Source organism: Cyclopterus lumpus, chromosome 5, assembly GCF_009769545.1.
Source record: "Cyclopterus lumpus isolate fCycLum1 chromosome 5, fCycLum1.pri, whole genome shotgun sequence".
In the NCBI taxonomy this organism is placed as follows: Eukaryota; Metazoa; Chordata; class Actinopteri; order Perciformes; family Cyclopteridae; genus Cyclopterus; species Cyclopterus lumpus.
In genome coordinates this window covers 13,263,643-13,284,976 of record NC_046970.1, presented here as the reverse complement: position 1 = coordinate 13,284,976, position 21,334 = coordinate 13,263,643, and the positions used below count along the sequence as shown (strand labels likewise).

Genomic DNA, 21,334 nt, shown 5'->3' with positions numbered 1-21,334 from the left:
TTATGAAGTTATAATACTAAGTAATAATAATATGTATTTATGTCTATAAAATGCACTCAAAGGTACTTTACATGGTAAAAACAGAAACAGTAAAAGCAATAACAATACAAACAAAGACCATAAATGACATTATAACAGTACAAAAATAAAAAATAATATGTACTGTAAGTATATGTAGTATAAGTATAAGTAATATGTCGTATTCAAAGAAACACTATATTTATCATCAGATCTTTCTCTAATGGCTCTTTTCTACCTCTAAGCAATTTGATCACACCCTTCAGAGTGTAGTATAAAGAGTTACACTCATGCCTGTATTTTAATTGTTAGGCACCTTTGTATTTAACTGAGTGAGGTTTCAGTCTTCCAGATAGACCGACTAACACTAATATAGCATGATACTAAAGCTTTTCATGCTAAATGATTGTGTTACATAATAAATATTGATTGTAAAATGTAAAAGTTCTATTTGATAAAGTTATGAAACATCACAACATTACAGATATCACACATTCTGAACAATGATTTATTAAGGATCATATCTTTTAAAAATTGGTAGCATGACAAGTTTTAATCTTATCAAATATACATTTATGGGCTCAGATTTTGTCAAATTCCTGTGTGATGCACTTAAGACACATTAGAGGAGAGTTTTTAACTGTTGAGCAGTGTGCCTGTTCAATATTAAGCTTAATATCCAACTGTATTGACATTAAGCATATTTATTTCTCTAAGTAAACCCTATTTATAATAATTTCCATGTGTATTGCACTTGTCCTGTGAATAATAGCTCAACATTGCCATGTTGAGCTATTATGTAGACACACAGTCCCAGTTACCAGCATCTCTATGACAGCGATACCATTGTCTCCATCATCACATTGAAAAGATAAGATGATCAGGAGGCTTGCTGTTAGGTTACAACGGAGAAATGACCACTTTGTTATCACTTTAAACATTTGAACAGTCCAATGCTACCAGGATATGACTGCACATTACTGTTATATGTAATGCATTTGCAAACCGAAATGCAAGAGGATGAAAGGTATATAAAGGTATGAAGCCACAAGCTCCTCAACAAAGTGTAGGCCATTGTGAAGGAAAGAGAACTGGTCGCTGTTAATATCAGATTAGCAGATCAATCTTTTCAACTCTTTACACTGTAGATTATTTCGTCATACTTTGTGTAGGAGACCAAACAGAGATTTTAATTCCATCATGTTTGTGAAAAGAAACACCTGTCTGCTAGTCTTTCTGCTGTGCTCTCTGACCTTGTGGTGCAAGTCGACCAGCGCAGGCTCCAGCTTTCTCAGCCCGTCACAAAAACCTCAGGTAAGATGCTTTCTCTCCGACAGCCATTCAACACATGTGGATTCATTCTTTAACTCTTTATGAAAATATAAAAATGTAATGATGTGTGCATATTCTTTGCCGCTCACTCAAAGTACAACACAAGATGCAATATATTGGCCAGATGGAGCAAAAAGAGGGACATTTGACACATCACATGAATTATGGGCTGTATGGAAAGTAAAACCATAGATAGAACTGCACCGACTTTATTCAAGACCTGGGAATTATGTTATCTCATGTACTCTGATGGGAAAGTGAATTGCTGACAAACATGAGACTTTTCTGCTCTGGTGTCAACCACAGAACAAGGGGAAGTCTCCTAGAGTCGACCGCCAGGTCATGGAGGAGCCGAATGAGCCCGCTGAGGACAACCACATCACAGTGAGTGGAAATCACACTCCTGACAAGACCACGTCACCCAAAAGCCCCCCTAACTGCACGGTCTTCCTCTCCTCTGAGTAGATAAGTGCCCCCTTTGACATCGGCTTCACTGTGAGAGAGGATGACTTTGAGCAGTGGGGTGTCGCGCTGCAGGAGATCATTCAGCGTCTGCTGGCAAGCACAGAGGCTACAGCAGGTTTGCCAAATTCCTGTGTTTTATTCATTCAAATGTTCCTTTTAGCCAATATATAGTAAACTTACAATGTTCAAATGTTACTTTTTATCATGTTTCAGAGAAACCAGGGCAACTTTGAAGATCATGGACAAGAATTTAAAATGTGCTGTCTCAATTTCCAATTATTATATAGTAATCATTGAGAAATTAGCCTGTGAACGTGTTGGTCTCCTTTCAAAACATGATATATTCTTTAGCTCGAGGCTCTTAAAACACGGTTACTCAGACTTGGCTAAATAAGTTGCAGTCTGGGCCACTAACTTTAATAACTGTCATTACAAACTAAAAAACAAGACTTGTTTATCAGGTGAAAACGTGTGAAAAATGTACCCAAGATCTTTTTGGAGCTTTCAACCACATCAGTCTTCATCATTTATAGAGTTGGTTTAGCTTCCTTCACATTACCGTATTAAGAAGCTTGGCTGATGCAAATATGGTTAGATAAAATATGGAAGATGATATCATTTGATTATACTTATATATAGAACTTGAGTTGTAATGATTTTGTCAAACTACTGATCTTAAGTATAATATTGATCTGCGACTCAAATGTGTAAAATTGTGGCGAAATTAATGTCTATAGTTCTAATTCATAATTATTTTAAACGGTCTCATATCCTGGATAGATCTGATGTTATTCAGCAATAAAAACACCCACTATCTATTATTCTTATTCCTCTTCAGAGACCCACATTTGCCTGCAAAAATAAAGCATCAACTCATCTTTTGTCTCTTTCTAATCTTTAACCCCAAAAAAATCAAGAGGTAACACACAGAGGTATATTTCTTTCCCATTTATGGAGCTGATACAAGGTGAACTGGTTTTGAGGCTGTAATATACTTCTCAATTCTGCTTGTATTTGAAAGAAAATCAGCAAGAACCATTAATTCTCCTCCGAAATGAACTGCACCTTTATGTAAAAATAGAGTTAGACATTCAATTTATTTATTTATTCACCAGGGACAGTGGATATTAATCAACAGTTCAGGTTTCACCTCAATGACCTCAGTTTCAGTCTGCTCTTAGTCTGACAGCTTTCGCAGAGTTTAGTGTCTCGACCCTGAAAACTGCACCAACAGGTTGGAATGCAGTTGTTTTATTGCCAAGACACAACAACTCTGACTTGTGGTACAATTATTACAAGATACTTAATTATTGCCACGTGATAACTGTTTAGTACAGCATTGTAATTTAAGAACATTTTTGTCTATAAATGTGTTGGTCTTTGTGTCAAGTTTCGACAAAGAGGGCCCTAGTTTCAGAATTTGTGTTTTAGCAATTGCAAAGAAAATGTACCGGAAGGGAGAATAAATAAAGTCCCAGAACAAGAACTATGTCAACCACAGCAAAGCACACACTGCTCTGATGCTTGTGTCCACCCTGCCTTCCACCTTGTAGCTTTCAATAAACACACATATACAACCGTGAACATAATGTGCTCTGGCCTACGTTCTAAAGAGGCTCTGAAACTCTTGGAAACAAAGCTTTGATTAAGAACCTGGCAAAAAGGGGAACATCTGTATTTCAACACATCCCTCTTGTCAAACTTGATATGAAAGAAACACATATATTTAGAAATAACATTGATCTTGTGCCCGGTCGGCACTCTAACCGCACCTAGGCCAGGCTAATCATTCTGAAAATAAAACGCACTCAAGCCAAATGTGTGACAAATATAGCGGCATCAAAACAAGGTAATGGACTATCCTCATAGCCACCCTCTTTCTTCAATAAATAATCAGCTTTTCTCACAGCAAACACCACATTGCTGTATGACAGACAATTCTCTACTCTTTGTATATTTAATTTTCATGTGCTCTTCAGTATGTAGAATTTAAAGAAAAGCAGGATTAAAAAATGTGTTTGATATGTCTCCACTGAACCGAACTAAACTACTCAGCAGCTGAACAAGACAAACATCCAAACAAATTTGAACAAACAGATATCAACACAGCAAAAACAACACTAACCAAATATGATGAGGAATTAATTGATTAAATTAACAATTAAATATAATATTATCAGATGAACAACGAAATATAATACATATAGTTCCACCATCAATAAAACTCATACGCCGTAGACTTGAGTGGTGTTGTGTCGGACGGTGGCGAGAACCGTGGCCATGTCTTCTCCCTTCAGAAAGCTCAGCTCCTGCAGGGTATGAATGCCCATACCAGGGTGTGAAAACCGGCAGACATCTTTCCTCACCTATTAAGAGAGGAAAGACACACTTATCACATGCATGTTGTCAAAAGGTACTCCCGTTACTTCCAATTGTACCAGTCCTGTCAACAGCATAACACTGGCCGTTTTGTGGCGACATATGGAGCCTAACACAAAAGGGGTTCATCCAAAAGATAAATACATAGAAATATATATATTTTGTAAATGACTACCAATAGTTTTAGGACTCAGTGGCCAATAGCTGACATTTCGTAGCAATAAATCAACATGTGCACAGTTTTGTTGTCCATTCTTGACATTGTTTCAGAAGACCTTTAGATCATTGGACAAAGACCTTTTACTGTAAATGAGTAAGCTGCATTTTACCGCAAAAACATACTCTACTTGTTCAATAGGGAACGCTGAAGCACACATTAATCCTTAATATTTCTTTATTTTTTTAATAAAAATGGATTCAATCAGTGAAAAATATCAATAATCTATTAGGCCAGGATTTGCCATCTAATAGAAATTGTGAAAAGCTAAAAGCTATTAGGGCAGAAATTTAAAATAATTCTCAAATGACAATAGACTTATGTATCAGCTCTTATTTCATGTTGTTTACATGATTTAAACAGCTTCAGGTTTGGAAGTTTTATTTGGATCAATATTGCAACGACCAAGAGTATGCAGTCCAAGGTGATTATGATTATACAGTATACTGTACATACTTATTACATAATGTGTCATAATGAGTGTATTCCTTTGAGGGTCACCTGCCTTGTTTGTAGTTTATGTATAACAACTGTTTGTTGAACATTCATAACAATCTCTATTCTTGATTGAACAATACCTTTGAGGTAAAAAAGCATTTGTGTGTCAAACCTGTCTCATGTTTCTTGGGATCAATGCGGATGGCACAGTGCGGACATTACTGCACGCTTTGTAACGTCAACAATTACTAGAGGCAGCTTCTCTAATCATTTTTGATAAAGAAAAACAACCATGCATCAATATAACACATATTTAACACATGCTGGGTGCGGGTATTTAAATCGGAGAGAATAATTCATTAGTACGGGTGGATGATTTATGGGTACGCGTGGATTCGGGTGCCAGCACTAAACCGTGCACAGGCTGCAATAAAAAAATAGCACGGTCAGCAAAAAGTGTTCTTATATGAGCTGACATCAGCGTCACAGTCACTTACAGCTAAACTTGGCACAACGTGTCTTCAGCTGTAATTATAATACACATTTAGCCCGGTTAAATGTGTATTGATTTTCAGTTATTAACAATAGTAAGAGCTGGGGAAAAATCCTGTCATTCATTTTTCGAGCAGACAGTGTTTTGGTTTCACCAATCAACAATTTAAATGTACCTGTCTTGGCAGGAAATATGGTGCGTCCGTCTCCAACACAATGCGGTTCAGAGGGATCTGGCGGACAGCTTCTCGGGCCTCGGTGGCCTTGAAGTATGTGATGAGGGCTGTGAAACCCACATACAGGTTGGGGAACTCTGTTAGGAAGGGCTCAATCACGGGGTAACTGTTTGTGAAACAGTGCCTGGAAACACATAGGTCAGAAAATTCAGAGATTAAATTCATAAATGTTTACTCTTTGAGGGTCCTTAAAGTTTAAATCTTCAATATTCCAGAGTTAATTTGACAAAAATAAACAAATTGGCTGAAAGAAATTAACTTTTTAATGACTTCAGTCAACCACTGTGACAAATGCACTGTGTTCATGACTGTTTTGCTAAATAATTTATACAAAATGTCTATAAAAAAAAAAAAGGCTATTAAAAAAAAAAAAGCCAACCTAAATAATATAAAAACATGGTTAGATTGAATGATTATATTAAGGGTTGTAACTTAACCAATAAGACAGGCAGGAAAGTTACATTTAAAATGTGAACAATTAGAGAGATGATTTTCCTCCCAAAACACCTGTGAATTTTGTATTCCCTCGGGACACACTTCTTCATTATTTCAAAAAGGTCATCATCTGCGTCCCTACAGTGGATGACCAGAGGCTTCTGCATGGCCACAGCGAGACGCAGCTGGCGCTCAAACACCTTGACAGCAACAAAAAAAAAGAAAAACACAGAAGTTACAGGTAGTTACTGGATTACAAAGTTGTATTCAACTGAGACTGTACCTCTTTTTGCTTGGAGTGGTTTGTGGAGTTCTTGTGGGAGTAGTCCAGGCCTATCTCACCAAATGCTACAGCTTTTGGGTGCCGCATAGCCATCAGTATATCGTGCTCCTGGGCACAGGAGTAATCTGTGGCAAAGTGGGGGTGGCACCCAAATGCCCCCCACACCATGTCTTCGGAGAGCAAACCTTCCCACAGGGCCTCCTTAACCATGGTCTTTGGGTTGCAGAAGTTTGCAATGCAGCCTCTAAACTCTGGGGGAAAGCTCCTTTTGTAGTGATTTAGAAAGCTGTGGAATGTCCCGCTGAAGCCAAGCTTTCCATAGAGCATGTCTATATGGCAGTGTGTGTCTATAAAACCAACCTGATGGTTCAGGGAGGGGTAACTGGTTGACATAGGTTCTGCTCCAAGTGATAATCTTCTTTTAGGAGTCGCACCATGAGTAAAGGAGAAGGGGGAGTGATGCATGGAAGCACCAACATCTGACTGCCTGCGTGGGGTTGCTTTTTTTGAGTGTAGTGGCAGCGCAAAGGGGTCCCTATAGGCCATAATGTTGGCGGAAAAGCAGACATTCTCAGTCTGAATTTTGGATGCATGAGAAGGGGCCATGTTTGTTGGGTGGGGCTGCTTTAATGAGACAAAAACATTCCCCTGCGACAGTGAGAAAGGCCAATCCTTGTCCACTGCAGCTGCCTGGATGACCCCAGTGCTGTCATTGGGGGATGAAAAGGTGAAAGATGAAGTTGTAGCTTTCTGGGTATACACTGAAGGACTTTTCCATTGTTGGCTGTCAAAAGGGCCTTTCTGTTGAATCGTGAAACGAGGCGAAGTATCATCTATGTTATCCAGGGCTGGGAGGTACGAGTCACAGCACTTGGCTTCTGGTCCATTTTCTGGAGCAATGGATTGGACTTGAGAGGTTGTTTCTACAAACACAGAGTTTGAAACAACAAAACTCTTGGGAGAATCCTCTCCTTTTAGCACAACAGTCTGAAAAATGCAAACAAATAGTGGGAAAAAAAGACACCTCCCATTAGCTTTTACACTATATTTTAAGAACATAAATTGTACAAATGTAATGCCCCCTTTTGATAAACAAGACATGTAAAAGATTAGCTAAATTAATAAAAGATGTATTAAATAACAGATTGCAACTAAAACATTTAAAATGATATAAAAGCAAATAAAACTACAACAAAAATAGATTTCTAAGTGTCCGTTGACTTACCCTTCCGTCTGTTTTTAGCTTTGAGTCGTCATCTTGGGATTCAATGTCCTCAAACACCTGAAGGGGAGACCACTGTTCTTCCTGGACAGTGTTGCTGTCCTCAGAGCTGTTCTCAGCTTTGATCGAGGAACACTTAATAATATCCCTGTCTGTTATGCGAGTTGGTGCTTCAGTCTTCACTGGTGAAGACTCAAATGGCAAAGGCCTGGGGATACTAGTAGTGTTGCCTCTTGGTCTTGTGTTGCCAATGGTTGCAACCACAGCCTTGCTGTAGATAGCCTTTGATCTCTCCATGGGTGTCCTCTCTTTCTTTCTCATGAGGAAGGAGTGAGGTGGAGGTGATGATACTACCTGGCTCTCTGTGGATTCCAGCTGCTTGGATGAGTTGTCCATAGGTTTCTCCTGATAGTTATGGTGCGAATGTACAAATAAAATCAGTAATTTCTTTACAAGAACTGAACATATTGCAAGAAATAGTACATTTGAGACTCCAGCTCTTATAAAATACTTCAGATGTACCATTAAAAAAATGGGTAGAGCAATAAAGATTTACCTTTGAAGTTATGAAATGTTCAGAATTTTCCCTTGAAAGCCTCCTCAGCTTAACTTTGCCTAAAGATGGCGTGCTTTCACATAGCGCTCCTGCTTTTCTCTTGGGAGTGTCTAGACTCAATGCTCCAAGGCCATCCGGTCCTGGAGAGTCACTGAGCGGCAAAGTATTTGAATCGTCAATCAGCGATTCATTCCAGCGAGAGGGTGTGCCTAATCCAGCATCTCTCCCCTGAAGATTTGTGGGCGAGGTGATTGCAGTTCGTAGCCACTTAAACGTCAACTTCTTTTTGCTGCTGTCCATTTCAGAGATTACTAATCCAATTCATAGTTAGAAAAGGAATAAACATAACTGTATGACCACTTAGTACGTAATGCAAGCAAACATTAATATATGAAAGCAAATAGTCAAGTTAAAAAAATGCAATGTTGATTTTCCCTTTGGGTCCTTTGTATGGGAATATGCACCACTGAAGCACAATTTCAACTGACATAATACGGGCCTTGAGGTGGCTTTTGCTTTATTACCTGCTCTTGAGACCCTGCGTCAAAATCTAGTTTTCATATGTACAAAATATGGCTGATATTTTGCTTGGTACGGTGGATATTATTCAATAAATTACCACACAGCAAACCTGGGGCCAGGTAGTATTGGGATAATGGACCCCAGGGAGAGTGTTACTGTTGTCATAGTAACAAATAATGGGGATCCAAATAAAAGACAAGGTTCACAGTTATTAATTTTGAAATTACTGGAATCTAAAACAATATGTTGCAGCACATTATTGAAATTGTTTTAAAGCTAGCATTAACCACAACTAGTGTCCCAATTAATTATAGGCAATCAGGTTGTTTCTCCTGTCAACAGTTAACATCGGGTTTTGGGGATTGTGTGCAGCTGTCTGCCTCGACCTCGGTGATAAATCAGCTAACGTTAAGCCTCCACTTGTTACACCTTCACTTAGCTAGCTAACAGGAACTGTGTTCACGTATTGATTCAAATGGCGACTCAGAAAATAGCTACCTTCATGTTCTGGCTACGAAAAGCCAACCGTTTTTTGGTTATTAATTAACACTTCTTTATCACATACATATATGTATTCAACGAGGTAATGTTGAGGAGTTGTTAATGGCATAGGAGGTAACGTTACCTTCTGAGGAGCGGCACAGTAGAAACGGTCAAAACCGTACCGTGTCACTTTGTCCGCGTTGGTTCAGGCAGCCATTCACCACTCGGTAGCTCACACGATTAATTGCTTACAAACGTTTCGGAACTAAAACAAAACATGACAACGTTTTGTTGGCATGTTAAATAGTGGATTTCATTTAAAAAAGTGTAGTTTAAATTTGTAGTAAAGTTTAGTTTTGGACCGATTGGTTAAACGATACTAGCGCGACCAGCAGACGAATCCACTTCCCACGAGATCAATTCTACCAACGAGATTTGACTGACGGGCGACAATAACCGCGAAAACAGGTGATTTGGCAATTGGGTGCTCAGAACACGAGACAAGACAAAGTGTATTTATATAGCACACGTGATGCTGTTTCCAAGTGCCTTGCATTCCTTTAAACTCTAAATGGAAAACGAGGTTTGAAATACTGAATATATATAATGTGGGATGTACAGTAGCTATTCTATACAATATTAAAGGCAATCTCGATTATGGAAAATGGAAATAAAGACATTGTTAGACGTTATCAGAGGCGGGGGCACTACACACAAGTTTGCTTAACAATGATAGGCTACTTGATATCACTAGACCATGATCATGATGCTCACGTTTCCCTCTTGGAGGTCAGATTCTGTATATTGACAGCTCACCATGAGATGTTCATATGTTTGTTTTATTATTCAGCATACCTTAGTCAGGTAAGGTGTTTTGCACATTCTCCTCAGCACAATATTGCATTCACTAGAATTCAGTTGTTCTGAAGTTTAATACTTTGAGTTAACAGCCTTTTCCACACTAATTCAATTGAACTGAATTGTTGTACATTTACGGTGATTTTAAACAGTATCTGACTTACAGTATTTCACAATAACTGTAACATACAGTTAAATATTCAGCCCTTGTATGTAAATTAACATGTAATACCGTCAATCAACGATAACAGCAGACTACTATAATGTATCAAAATAATACAGTATTTTTTGTGAAGTGGTGTATATGCTTCTCTATACAAGTTCAATTAGTAAAAATCCATCTACATTGTTGTCTATTGTAGGTTAAGGTGTCTGTTAACTCCTTTAGGAGTTGCTGCAGTGTTCAACCTCCAGTATGAAGACGAGGCCTACAAAACCCTGGAATAATTCAAAGGGTAGCTATTACTGGTGTGAATAAAATATGTAATTTACCAAGCTCAGTTGTATTGTATGTTGTGTATGGTTAAGATAACTTCTGGAGGAGGAGGAGGCGTTCCAACTCCATGTTGGCAATGATCACCTCACAAAAATATAGAAAACACACACACACAACCAGCCGCACACTCCATGCTACGAACCAGTTTTTTGTCATTTGTCTTTGTATTAACTCTTTTGATTGTTTGTGTGTCCCTGGACTTGTCAGCACTTGCTCTGTAATCCTTTTGTCACACAAAAGAGAAAAGTTCTTTGTTTATACCTGTAATTTGTCTCCTTTTTCACTTTTTTAAGTACGGTTTCTCTGTATAAATCCGTAACGAGGTAGCAAGGCCACCTGTGGAAAGGCGGTCTCCAAGGGGACTGGAAAAGGGGTTTAGAAAAAGTGTCAACGCACATGTTGCCACGCTGTTGAATAACTTGTTGGACTTTAAGTGGGACCTCATCTCGGTCGGTCACATCTGTCTAATCACTATGATGTCTGTATGATGTGCTTGCTTGAGCTCCAGTAAAACAGCACACTAAACACTTTGCTTATAGACAACATATTAGTATCCTAGAACACGATAGCAACACCCTACAAACCACGTGGCTCACCTTAACCAATACCGGAGCAACCACCTCCGAATATTTCATTCAAGTACTAAAGGACTCCAAAATATTGCAGTGATAGCAATACTGGTATAGTATTGTCTCATTGGGTATCATCAGGTCTCACCGGGTCTCACCGGGTCTCATCAGGTCTCATTGGGGTCTCATTGGGTCTCACCGGGTCTCATTAGGTCGTACTGAAATGACAGCTTAACAGGTCTTTAACGTTTGAAGGAACACATATGATTGGCTTTACAAGACTTTACTTTAAGTAAATAATCAATGTTGACAATTTGATATTCAAACCGTATGTTGGCACCAAACATCCTGAGATATGAAACGTGGTCTCAGTGAAAGCCTGAACCTGAAACTGAAGGTCCAGGTCAGACGCACTGCTGGTTCACACACCAGGAGTATCTTTCCACGTCAGACACACCGGAAGGCCTGAAGCTTCGAGGCAGACACACGCAGACTTCCTGCCCCCTGGTTAAAGCATCGAAAACCGGCTTCTCGTCACAACCTCGCTGCCGTCAGCCACTCAAGCTCCAGAGGAACGAGTCCTCTGGGCCGCGGGGGCTCGCCACCGCCCAGCGACACCAGTCGCCACGCGGGGTTTAAGAGCGGGACTGCGTCTTCTCCCACAGACCACAAGCCCTCCATCAGCTCGGTTCTGAGAAGCCGGGGCTACCAACCCGGGTGACTTCTAAATGTCCTCCCTAGGATAACAGTGCTTAAAGAGTGTGCTGCAGGTCGCTCCCCTAACAGCTCGACACAGTCAAGCGTGACTCTGCTGACTTGAACGGGTGACGCCCAACCGAAAGAGGCTGGAAAGTGCAACTGGTTTCAGAAGTCTCCCAGTAAGCATCAACTGACCTGGTGATAACCTGCCAGTCGTGGAGAAAAGCACGCTAGTACTACAGAACAATACTAGACGTAAATGCTCTATTCCTAGACAGACTATTCCACCACTGGACCTAGACACAGACTTAAACTCAGTAGTACTTCCTGGGTTGGTTCCATAGAGTATAACTGTTAAGTTACACAATATGTAACGTGTGGACGACGTCTGGAAAGCTCAGGCGCTCCGTCAGCTGATCGGCCCGAGCAGCGTATCCCTCCATACCAACACAAGTCCACCATCCCAGAACCAACGGGGATGGGTGGGGAGCCCCCAGGAAGCCCTTCAATGGAAAATAATAAATAAACAAAAAGCAAAACAAGTGCCATGCTACGCTAGGGTAGCATCAGACGCCCACCGCTGATTTTTTCATGGCCTGCCTCAGAGCCCCAGTCCAGGTGTCGTCCGTGGTGCTGTTGAAGATACTGAGGGTTGAATGCAGAGGCAGCAGCTTCATGGACTCCTCAACCTTCTAGAACCCAGCCGTCTTTGATCCAGTTCCATCAGGCATTCTGTTCTATTCTCTCATTTAAGGGACTTTACTATTACCCAGCATTCACTCTGTTTTCCATGGCACACTGTTTACACAACTTCACACATTATGCCCCATTAGCAGTAATGAAGTAACACTGTACATTACAATAAATACATTTCGTCTTTTTTTTTAATCATACGTGCAACAAGTCTTTGTTCTGTCTTTGCCTTTCTTTCAATAAGTCAGTCTCCATAAGCATACTTGCCATAGCTTGCGTAAAAGCTGCTAGCGTGTTAATCACAGTGTCTTTGGTTAGGCTGCCTCTGGTTCGAGGCCTTCTCTGGTCCACATAGAGCCAGGACCCTCCATCGCTGGAGGACGGGCTGTTTCCGTGTCGCCTCACTGGTCTGTTCGTGCACCAACAGGGATGATTTATGAATAAAGCTGTGTTAAAGTCTGGATTTTTGTTGTTTGTTTTGTGTCTATGCCGAGTGTGACAGTGTGAACTAATGTATCTATGACGACGCTCATGCTGCAATTGAAAGAGTCCCGATTCTGATGTGTAATGTGACCTGTGTAGGAAAGAGACGCATCAGTTACAGTTGTGATCTGCACGCGTGATGCCAAATTGGATCCCGAAGGATTCAAATCAGCCAACGACTCATTGACGGTGCATGGCTCACTGTATCTACAGAAAAGATCCAAGATGGCGGAGAGGGCTGGTGGAAATGCGGCTGCTCCGACTAGATCTTGAATTAAACCAGAGATCTACAATGCCAAAATTATTGTGGAAGATGAACTTTTAAACTTCCTCGTCATAAAAATGAAAACTCTGAGTCATGACGACATTATTTTATTAGTTGTGAACCACTTCAGGTCGGATTGGATTAAGAGTTTAAAGAAAGCACTTTTTGAACTCTGCCCAAGCTCCAGTCAACGCTTTGTAGCACATAAGGGGGCACAAAAAGACGTAAATAACGTAAAGAGTTGTTTGAAACTACTTAATGAGGCGGGCGAGAATATCCCTCGTTTTGTGTTACATAGACGAATTTCCGCCTATGACTTTCAACTTCCTTGACGTTTCTTGCCTGCTTGGGAAAATTGAGCGTCCAAGCACAGACATGTCCTCCATGAAACATGCCATGTGTTTACAGACAAAGTCTGCGAGGATCTCCGTACGATAACAGCGGATATAAACCAAGGCATATGCAGGGTTGAACAGCCTGTGTTGAGCGGAAGGGATGTGCCGAGTCGCCGGGTTAACAAGGAGGCCACGAGTCGGGGTATGGTAGGTATAACTCAGGTGCATGGAGCCTCGGTCCTGGAGCAACCTGATCTAAGCAGAGGGGTTGCGTCCACTGGTATTAGTTGAAGTGTGAAGGTATACTTTAGTTTGCGATAGCCTGGACTGTCTGCAGGGGTTGCTTGGCATTTTTCAACTAGCGAGGAGATAGCATTAACCAGCTGGGTGTTCAGGTCTAGGTCGGGTTTTCGAGCAGGAGTAGGGCTAAACAAGCCTGTGACGTCAGCTACAGTCTTCCCTTCATTCGCTAGAAGGGCTAGTAGCTTTGTCTGGAAACCTTTGTGTTCACGGGATACATGCCACTTGTGAGTCTCACTGACGTGTGAAGGTTGAAGGAGCTTAAATGTGTTAATCACTGCTGCTTTTATTATTCGCTTTTGAAACTCATACTACTGCACTACTTAAAGGTGTTACATTTGGAATTTAGAGTATTTCTATTACCTCCGCACAACTCTAAAATCAAGACATGCACCAAAAGAAATGCAACTCTGGCCCGGCTATGTGGACACAGCACAGAGATGCTCGGATGTGTTCTTGCATATGGAAACATATAGAAAATGTAAGTCTTTCCACAGAACCCTGTTCTATCAGACCATTACCTAATAACTTTTGAGTGTATACTACCTTTGAGTGTATGCCGTTAGACAAAAGCATATGGCCTTCCACCAATTAGTTTGGTGAGATAGTCTTAAAACATATATGAAGGCCCTGCCAGAGCAGCTTATTACTTATCAATAATAGAAACAAATAAGAACAACCACAGGATTAATTAATTAATTAATGTGGAACTGCTAATATTACATATTATTTTGCTCTTAGTGTTTGATCTACAAAATACAAAGATATGACTTTAGGTATACAATCGCTATGCACTAAAAAGCTAATCACTCTTCGGGTAGTAGCAGTGGTAACCATAGTTGTGTCCATAGCTGTAGTAACAGCTATGGACACAATCTGGGGATAAAGGATTTATTATACATAAAACCCTTTGAGCGTAATCATGTGTTTTTACTTTGAAGGGATTTAATTAATTCGGACAGAGGATTACAACAATCTTAGACAGTGACACTTTGTTAGACTTTTGGTAACCCCAGACAGGTCTTGTAGGCACCAACGCTGTATCCTTTACCTATAAGGAAGGAATGAAGATGATCAGTTCTCTGAGCTGCATGTGTAAACCAATCATAATTTAAAGTGACAGGAGTTATTCTAAAAGACACTGTTGTATTTAAGCTACATGTTCGACTTTGAAAGCTCTAATAAGTCTCTTAAATCCCTCCAGTTGATCCAGAATGCTGCAGCTCGTGTACTCACAAAAACTAAGAAAAAAGATCACATTACTCCTGTATTAGCTGCTCTGCACTGGCTCCCTGTAAAATCAAGAATCACATTTAAAATTCTTCTCCTCACCTACAAAGCCTTGATTGGTGATGCACCATCATATCTTAAGGAGCTTGTAGTACCATATTGCCCCACTAGAGAGCTGCGCTCACTAAATGCGGGGATACTTGTGGTTCCTAGAGTCCTAAAAAGTAGGATGGGAGCAAGAGCCTTCAGTTATCAAGCTCCTCTTTTATGGAACCAGCTTCCACTTTCAGTCCGGGAGGCAGACACAGTCACCTCATTTAAGAATAGACTTAAGACTTTCCTGTTTGATAGTGCTTATAGTTAGGGCTGAATCAGGTTTGCCCTGGTCGAGCCCCTTGATATGCTGCTATAGGCTTATAGGCTGCTGGGGGATGTTTTAGGATACACTGAGCACCTATCTCATCTTCTCTCTCTCCTTATGGATGAATTTACATCTCTCCATTGCACCTTATTAACTCTGCTTCCTCCCCGGAGTCGTTGTGACTTCACGTCTCAGAGGGTCCATTGGACCTGGAGGTGTCTGATGCCTCCTGCCTGGTGAGCCGGCCTCCCGCGTTGGCCCTGCTGATGCCCCGCCCCCCCTCCTCTCTACCTCCTTCTGTTTCATGGATTGGAGTTCCATTCATACATTGTCATATTCATGTAACGTGTTTATGTAACTTTGTAAATGCTGTTCATTCTGTACACATGACATCTATTGCATCTGTCCATCCGGGGAGAGGGATCCTCCTCTGTTGCTCTCCTGAAGGTTTCTTCCCTTTTTTCCCTGTCAAAGGTTATTTTTGGGGAGTTTTTCCTGATCCGATGTGAGGTCCTGGGACAGGGATGTCGTATGTGTACAGATTGTAAAGCCCTCTGAGGCAAATTTGTAATTTGTGATATTGGGCTATACAAAATAAACTGAATTGAATTGAATTGAAAGGATGAGCACACAGTGGGAAGTCTGAACAGCAGGATCACAAATGAAAATGATTTAGTGTATGGGCATGTGAATGCCACGCCACTTATTGTACAGGTGACATTTGGATAATTTCTTACATGCTGAGCCCTTCTTTTCAGGGAACCAGTAGCAGAAGCCCCTCCTGGCACGGTCGTTGAACTCATTCCGGAACCGGGCCATGTTTTTTGGTGCGTTTTGATGCACACCTAAAGAAAATGAACATAATAGTGAAACGGCAAAGAAGTAGATAATAAAAAAGAAAAATATTTCAAATGACTGCTGTCAATGAGACCTACTGTATGCTTGCACCATGGAGGATCTAGCATCTTTAACTGCAGTTTCATCCAGTGGCAGCAGCGGTAACAGGCTGCTGTTGGGGGTGCGGTTTAGAACACCTTCTTGGGATTCATACATAGGGCATAGAAAGCCAAATTAGAGACACATTATTTCCTTTCTGTACTGTACAAAGTGCTCTCCTGGTCACCTCCCAATTGTATATTATCTGTTAAATAGGATAGTTTTCACAAACCTCTGTTCTTCAACAAGGCAGCTGGAACGGATGTGAGATAAACTGGAACCTACAGGTGGGAACAACTGTTCATAGTTTCACAACAATATAAAGTATGTTTTGTTATTAATCATTAGTGTCATTACATTGTATATATTTTTGTTAGTAGAAGGGTTTGTTTTAATTGTTCTTACCATTGTTTTCATTTTGCTCCAGTGGTCTGTCTGGACATGTGGAAACATGACTGGGTGACTCCTTGGCCAAAATGTCATGCTTGTCAGGAAAATCGAAGGATCATGAATGTTAGTTACCGTCTATTCCTTCTGTCCAAGGAAATGACATCATGCACAACACGGCTGCAAAACAAAACATGTATATTTCTGAGGGACACGAACAGGTACTTACTTTTCTGCCCTAAAACAACTTGGATCCCATGTTTTTTTATTTTTCCCAGCATGCATGTTCCTGATATTCTTGCAGCCAGCTCAGCTCGACTCACACAACCAAAGAAGGGTTGTGTTACTTTGTCGCTTAGCAACACGTTTGGTAACAGTAACCCCAGCTGTGGTAAATTGGAGCAGCTGATAACTTCACATTTTGACATGTGACTTGGAAATTTGTTTGTGATTATCAATTGTGTACCATGAAACTGTACCAGCTCATACCAAACTTGATATAATACAGATCAGTTAACTTACTTGCTCTTGACAGCACTCCCATTCAATAAATACACTCCGAAACACACACAACTCTACAACTTAAAGTAATAGTTTATCGTGTGTTGTCAAAACAGACACTATTGGATGTGTACTTTATTTGTATTAAGTACTTAAAGTGAGCGGCTTCATCATTTCATCAGGCTTACCAATTAAACAAAAAGTAATGTTGTACTTCTCCACCAAATTACATCTACCCATCACCCTAAATGCTCTGAGAAATTAAGTCTCAATTTTATGATTTTTGTTTTATGACCGTGTGTTCTAAATGTTATAGTTAATTATCAGTCTATCTGCATACTTAAGAGAAGTGTTTCACAGCTTTCAAACAGTAAGAAATATGTTATTTATTTATTACACAAATAAACAATGGTGGTCTTTGAGATACAGTAATAGTGTATATATTTAAAACATGCTAACAGAGGAACAATTACAAAGTAGACACAAACAAAAGTATATAAATCCTCACTCACAGTGTTTCACAGCCCAGTCTTAAAAATGTAAAGACAAGGTCAAATTATGTAGTTTTTCAGCTGCAAGATATATGGGATATCTATGGCAGAAGATCAATGATAACACTGAATGGATGACAAGAACAAAAAAGCTCTGTCTTGTGTGTATGATCAAAGAGGATTTTTTGAGAGAATACTAATGACAGAACCTGGCTATGTATGACAAAATAAAGAAGCGAGTAAGATTATCAGATAGGCATTCATGGCTAAAATATCACCATTTAGGAATAACCATTGACATGCTTAAATACAATTTTAGAGTACAAACAATACAATTTAATTGAATATGCTACAATCACATTATATACAATCTCATCTTCTAAAAAGAGGAGTTTTTTTCTGCAGAGGAAGGCATTTGCCAAAGCCAATGCATGAATATAACAAGCAGCAGATCATCATTTGCAGCAAATGTCAGACCTCAAGGGAAATGTTTGCAACAGCTGCTTACTAACCCAAAAAGTAAGTTGAACATTTGATCTTACAACTTCAGGAATTCTGGCTTCTTTGCTTTCTAATAGTGTGGAATATAATATTGTTGTCTGTACGTGGCCATTAGCCATCCAGTTTCATGCCTCATTCCTCCTGGCATTGGATCCTCTCCAGTAGATGCTGCTCTACTCGCTGGTTCATGCGGTGGAGATCTTTCAATATACTGGGTTTATCTTCCAGCTCCTCGTGGAGACATCGAGCTATTTCCAACCTCCTGTAGTCTTGTGCTCGTACCAGACGCCGAATAACCTGAAGAGCGCGATCCTTGAGGCTGTAAACTGTAAACCGAACAAAGTGTTTGTCAAATGTTGAGAACTTGTTAGGCAGGAAAAATCTTTCCTTCAAATTGCAGCAACTATCAAAATGAGACCAGTGTAAATATAGCTCAGTTTTACAGCTGCATTTACAATAATTCTGACAAAGAAATGAAGGAAAAGGTGCAATGTGCAAGTTGATCCAAAGGAATAAGGGGCAGCATTTCACCTCTACTACTGGGTCCACACAATTTAAATTTAGTTATAGAAGCCAATTGCTAACCAGCAGCAGGGCAGGGAACTCTGAGAGCCGGTCAAAAAAAACACTGCTATCTTATAATCTTCATGTCAGCCTAACATTCACGTGTGTCGTCGGTCTATAGCTTACGTTTAGCCATGTGCGTGTTTGTGCCATTAACGTGTGCTTCGATAGTTTGTTTATTGCATTAAATCTAAAGATGCAGAAGGAAAATCAACCTGCACCGTCATCTCGTCCTGCCCGTAGCTACACTCCTGGTGAAACAAACCCCTGGCGGCAAGGATGACAATGTTTTTTCAATGTCCACGAACATAAAAAAATTAAGTGATCAAGGTGAAAGAAAATATTTGTTTTATTGTTTTGGTTAGATTTTCTTTCCTCTTTTTCCATTGCATATTGAAGAACACAGGTGACCGGAAGGGTCAAAAGAAAGTACAATTAAACTGTCAAAATAAAGGTAGTAATAGTGAAAATATTTTACAATATATATTTACATTCTATAAACTTTTTAATTTTTGTAGAAACTGTTTCGTCTTTTCATTTGAGGCACGTCCCTGCAAAGTATGTGAGTGTTGAGTGCTGACCCCCTGTGCTGGAGGGCTCTCCCAGATGTTTTGAGCAAGTCTGCACGCTTTAACTGAGGGAACTACCCACAATTCATAGTGTTGTGACATTAAACCAAGCACAGGGTTACCAGCGAAGCCCCAAGGTGTGAACAAATGTAAACAAAGAGGACGACACATGGGTGTTCAGCCTGGCATATCAAATGTACACAGAACAATATCAGGATTTAAGATGATAGATAAAAATACATGAAATCAGAGGAAAGTATTGGCTATATTACAAACCTGGAGCTTCATTACAGAAACTTCCTAAATCTGAAATTCTATCTTATCTCAGTTTAGGATGATATGTAGGATTATAGGTTTAACAGAAATCATGTTTCCCAACTGCCTTTTGGAAAAGATTTTTCTTATCTTCAGATAGGAATTACAGAACCGTCCTAATTTTGTTATTTTCCAAGTTCCTATATTCTCCTAAATAAAATTGGCATAGAGCCTGTCCTCAATTCAAAATATAAAAGATAAATGGTGTTAGGTCTGTATGGCAATGAACATGGGAGACAACATAAATACCGAAATATAACGATTGAAAGGGTACTCAAACTGATGGATGATTTTTTAATGTAATTTTGTGATCCTTCGAGCACCGCAAACCAAATGACATTCACCTGAGTATCACAAAAAGAGACCTTAGTACATATTAAATGTACCCTTGGTTGTATTTTATGTGAGTAGTAATGCATTACATGTGATGATAATGGCTAAAACTGGAAGTAAATCTTACCTGGTAAAGTAATATCAGCATTTCGACCCTCCGCTGGTTTAGGAAGAAACAGTTCTTTGCCGTTCACCCTCAGTGGCTCATCAGAATTTGCATCTCTGAACATCCATGGATGACCTGGGTAAACAATCCATAACATTAGTGTGTGTTACACTGCACACTAGTGATACTGTGCCATTGCACTGGCAACTCTTATAATAAACAAGTTTAGAACTCAATGACATCAGGTCACACCTTTTGATTTGTCCACAGGGACACTAATTGGTGACCAATTTTGTGACACCTAATGTTTTTTTGTCTGCAACATGCAAATTGAGTGTCCTGGGATGAAAGCATGAGTTGGAGGAGTGAGATACTTTTTCATGTCCATACGTTTCTTAAAAGGAACATTGTGCATAATGTGAACTTGTACTTGTGGTAGTTACTTTATATTACGATGCTAATACTTTTGCACTGAAGAACAATATCAAAGTAGTTCTTCCACCACTGGAAACGGAACTCAAACCTGAGACACGGTGCAACACCAAACGCACAAGTACCGTTGGCTTGTAATAGAAGCTGCCTTACCGATAAAGGTGGCCATTTCTCGTCCCGTTCCTGGCTGTAAATCAACGTAAACCCGAGGTTGCCCGCGGTAATCTATCCATAGTGGTCGTACGACACGAGGACTGAGGTTACGAAACACAGCACTGATGGGTACTTGACTGTTCAGGGAGCGAACTAGCCGAAGAGACTGCTCTCCTTCTTGAAGCATTGGTGCTGGTAGCTTATTAACTCTTTATTATTAGCGCAGGGAGATTAGCTGTTTAGCTAATGCTAGCTAGCAGTTGGGTAGCTCACCATAGATGTTGCCTGTTATCGACATGGAGACCTTGGAATCAAAAATAAGTGTATCACTCAGTCCATCGATTACATTACATCGTTTACAAACAAGGGTTACGAGCAACTATTCCAATTCGTGTACAGCGGGAGAACCGTCTACTGTTACTTCTTCTCAACCTCAACTAGTTACTTTGTTTACATTCTCTCTTCCGGTTGAAAGTCCTGCGACGTCAAACTGTTCTGTGTTGTGATTGGTCGAGAGGCATGACGAAGAATCGGTCTCACAAAGGACGCGTTTCATGAGCTATACCGATTCACAGCGAGAAGAAACAAGAAAAGTTTATTTCAGAGGCATATCGTGTTCTTTTACCTCATTTACTACAAACGAAGATCACACAAAACCGAGGGGGGTGGGGTTAAAGGA

At 40.1% G+C, this 21,334-nt stretch overlaps 3 protein-coding genes across 4 annotated transcripts; 1 reads left to right on the top strand and 2 right to left on the bottom strand.

Moving 5' to 3' along the window:
• The first annotated feature begins 1,218 nt into the window (after positions 1 to 1,218).
• On the top strand, positions 1,219 to 1,986 carry ghrl (ghrelin/obestatin prepropeptide). The gene is made up of 3 exons (XM_034532198.1): positions 1,219 to 1,332; positions 1,657 to 1,734; positions 1,816 to 1,986. The coding sequence occupies exons 1-3, from the start codon at positions 1,219 to 1,221 to the stop codon at positions 1,984 to 1,986; spliced, it is 363 nt and encodes a 120-aa protein (XP_034388089.1).
• A 2,054-nt stretch (positions 1,987 to 4,040) lies between these two features.
• Positions 4,041 to 8,373, bottom strand: tatdn2 (TatD DNase domain containing 2). The gene is made up of 6 exons (XM_034533471.1): positions 8,074 to 8,373; positions 7,521 to 7,922; positions 6,296 to 7,282; positions 6,085 to 6,212; positions 5,518 to 5,701; positions 4,041 to 4,181 (listed from the first exon to the last, which is right to left on the bottom strand). Exons 1-6 carry the CDS (start codon positions 8,371 to 8,373, stop codon positions 4,041 to 4,043), a joined length of 2,142 nt encoding a protein of 713 aa, XP_034389362.1.
• Positions 8,374 to 17,557: 9,184 nt separating this feature from the next.
• On the bottom strand, positions 17,558 to 21,150 carry vhl (von Hippel-Lindau tumor suppressor). 2 transcript variants are annotated; one of them, XM_034533539.1, is made up of 4 exons: positions 20,929 to 21,150; positions 20,656 to 20,727; positions 20,092 to 20,205; positions 17,558 to 18,509 (listed from the first exon to the last, which is right to left on the bottom strand). In XM_034533539.1, the coding sequence occupies exons 1-4, from the start codon at positions 20,951 to 20,953 to the stop codon at positions 18,316 to 18,318; spliced, it is 405 nt and encodes a 134-aa protein (XP_034389430.1). In that variant the 5' UTR covers positions 20,954 to 21,150; the 3' UTR covers positions 17,558 to 18,315. The 2 variants fall into 2 exon arrangements, with proteins under 2 accessions (XP_034389430.1, XP_034389429.1); XM_034533538.1 differs by having other exon boundaries at positions 20,656 to 21,150.
• Between the last annotated feature and the right edge of the window lie 184 nt (positions 21,151 to 21,334).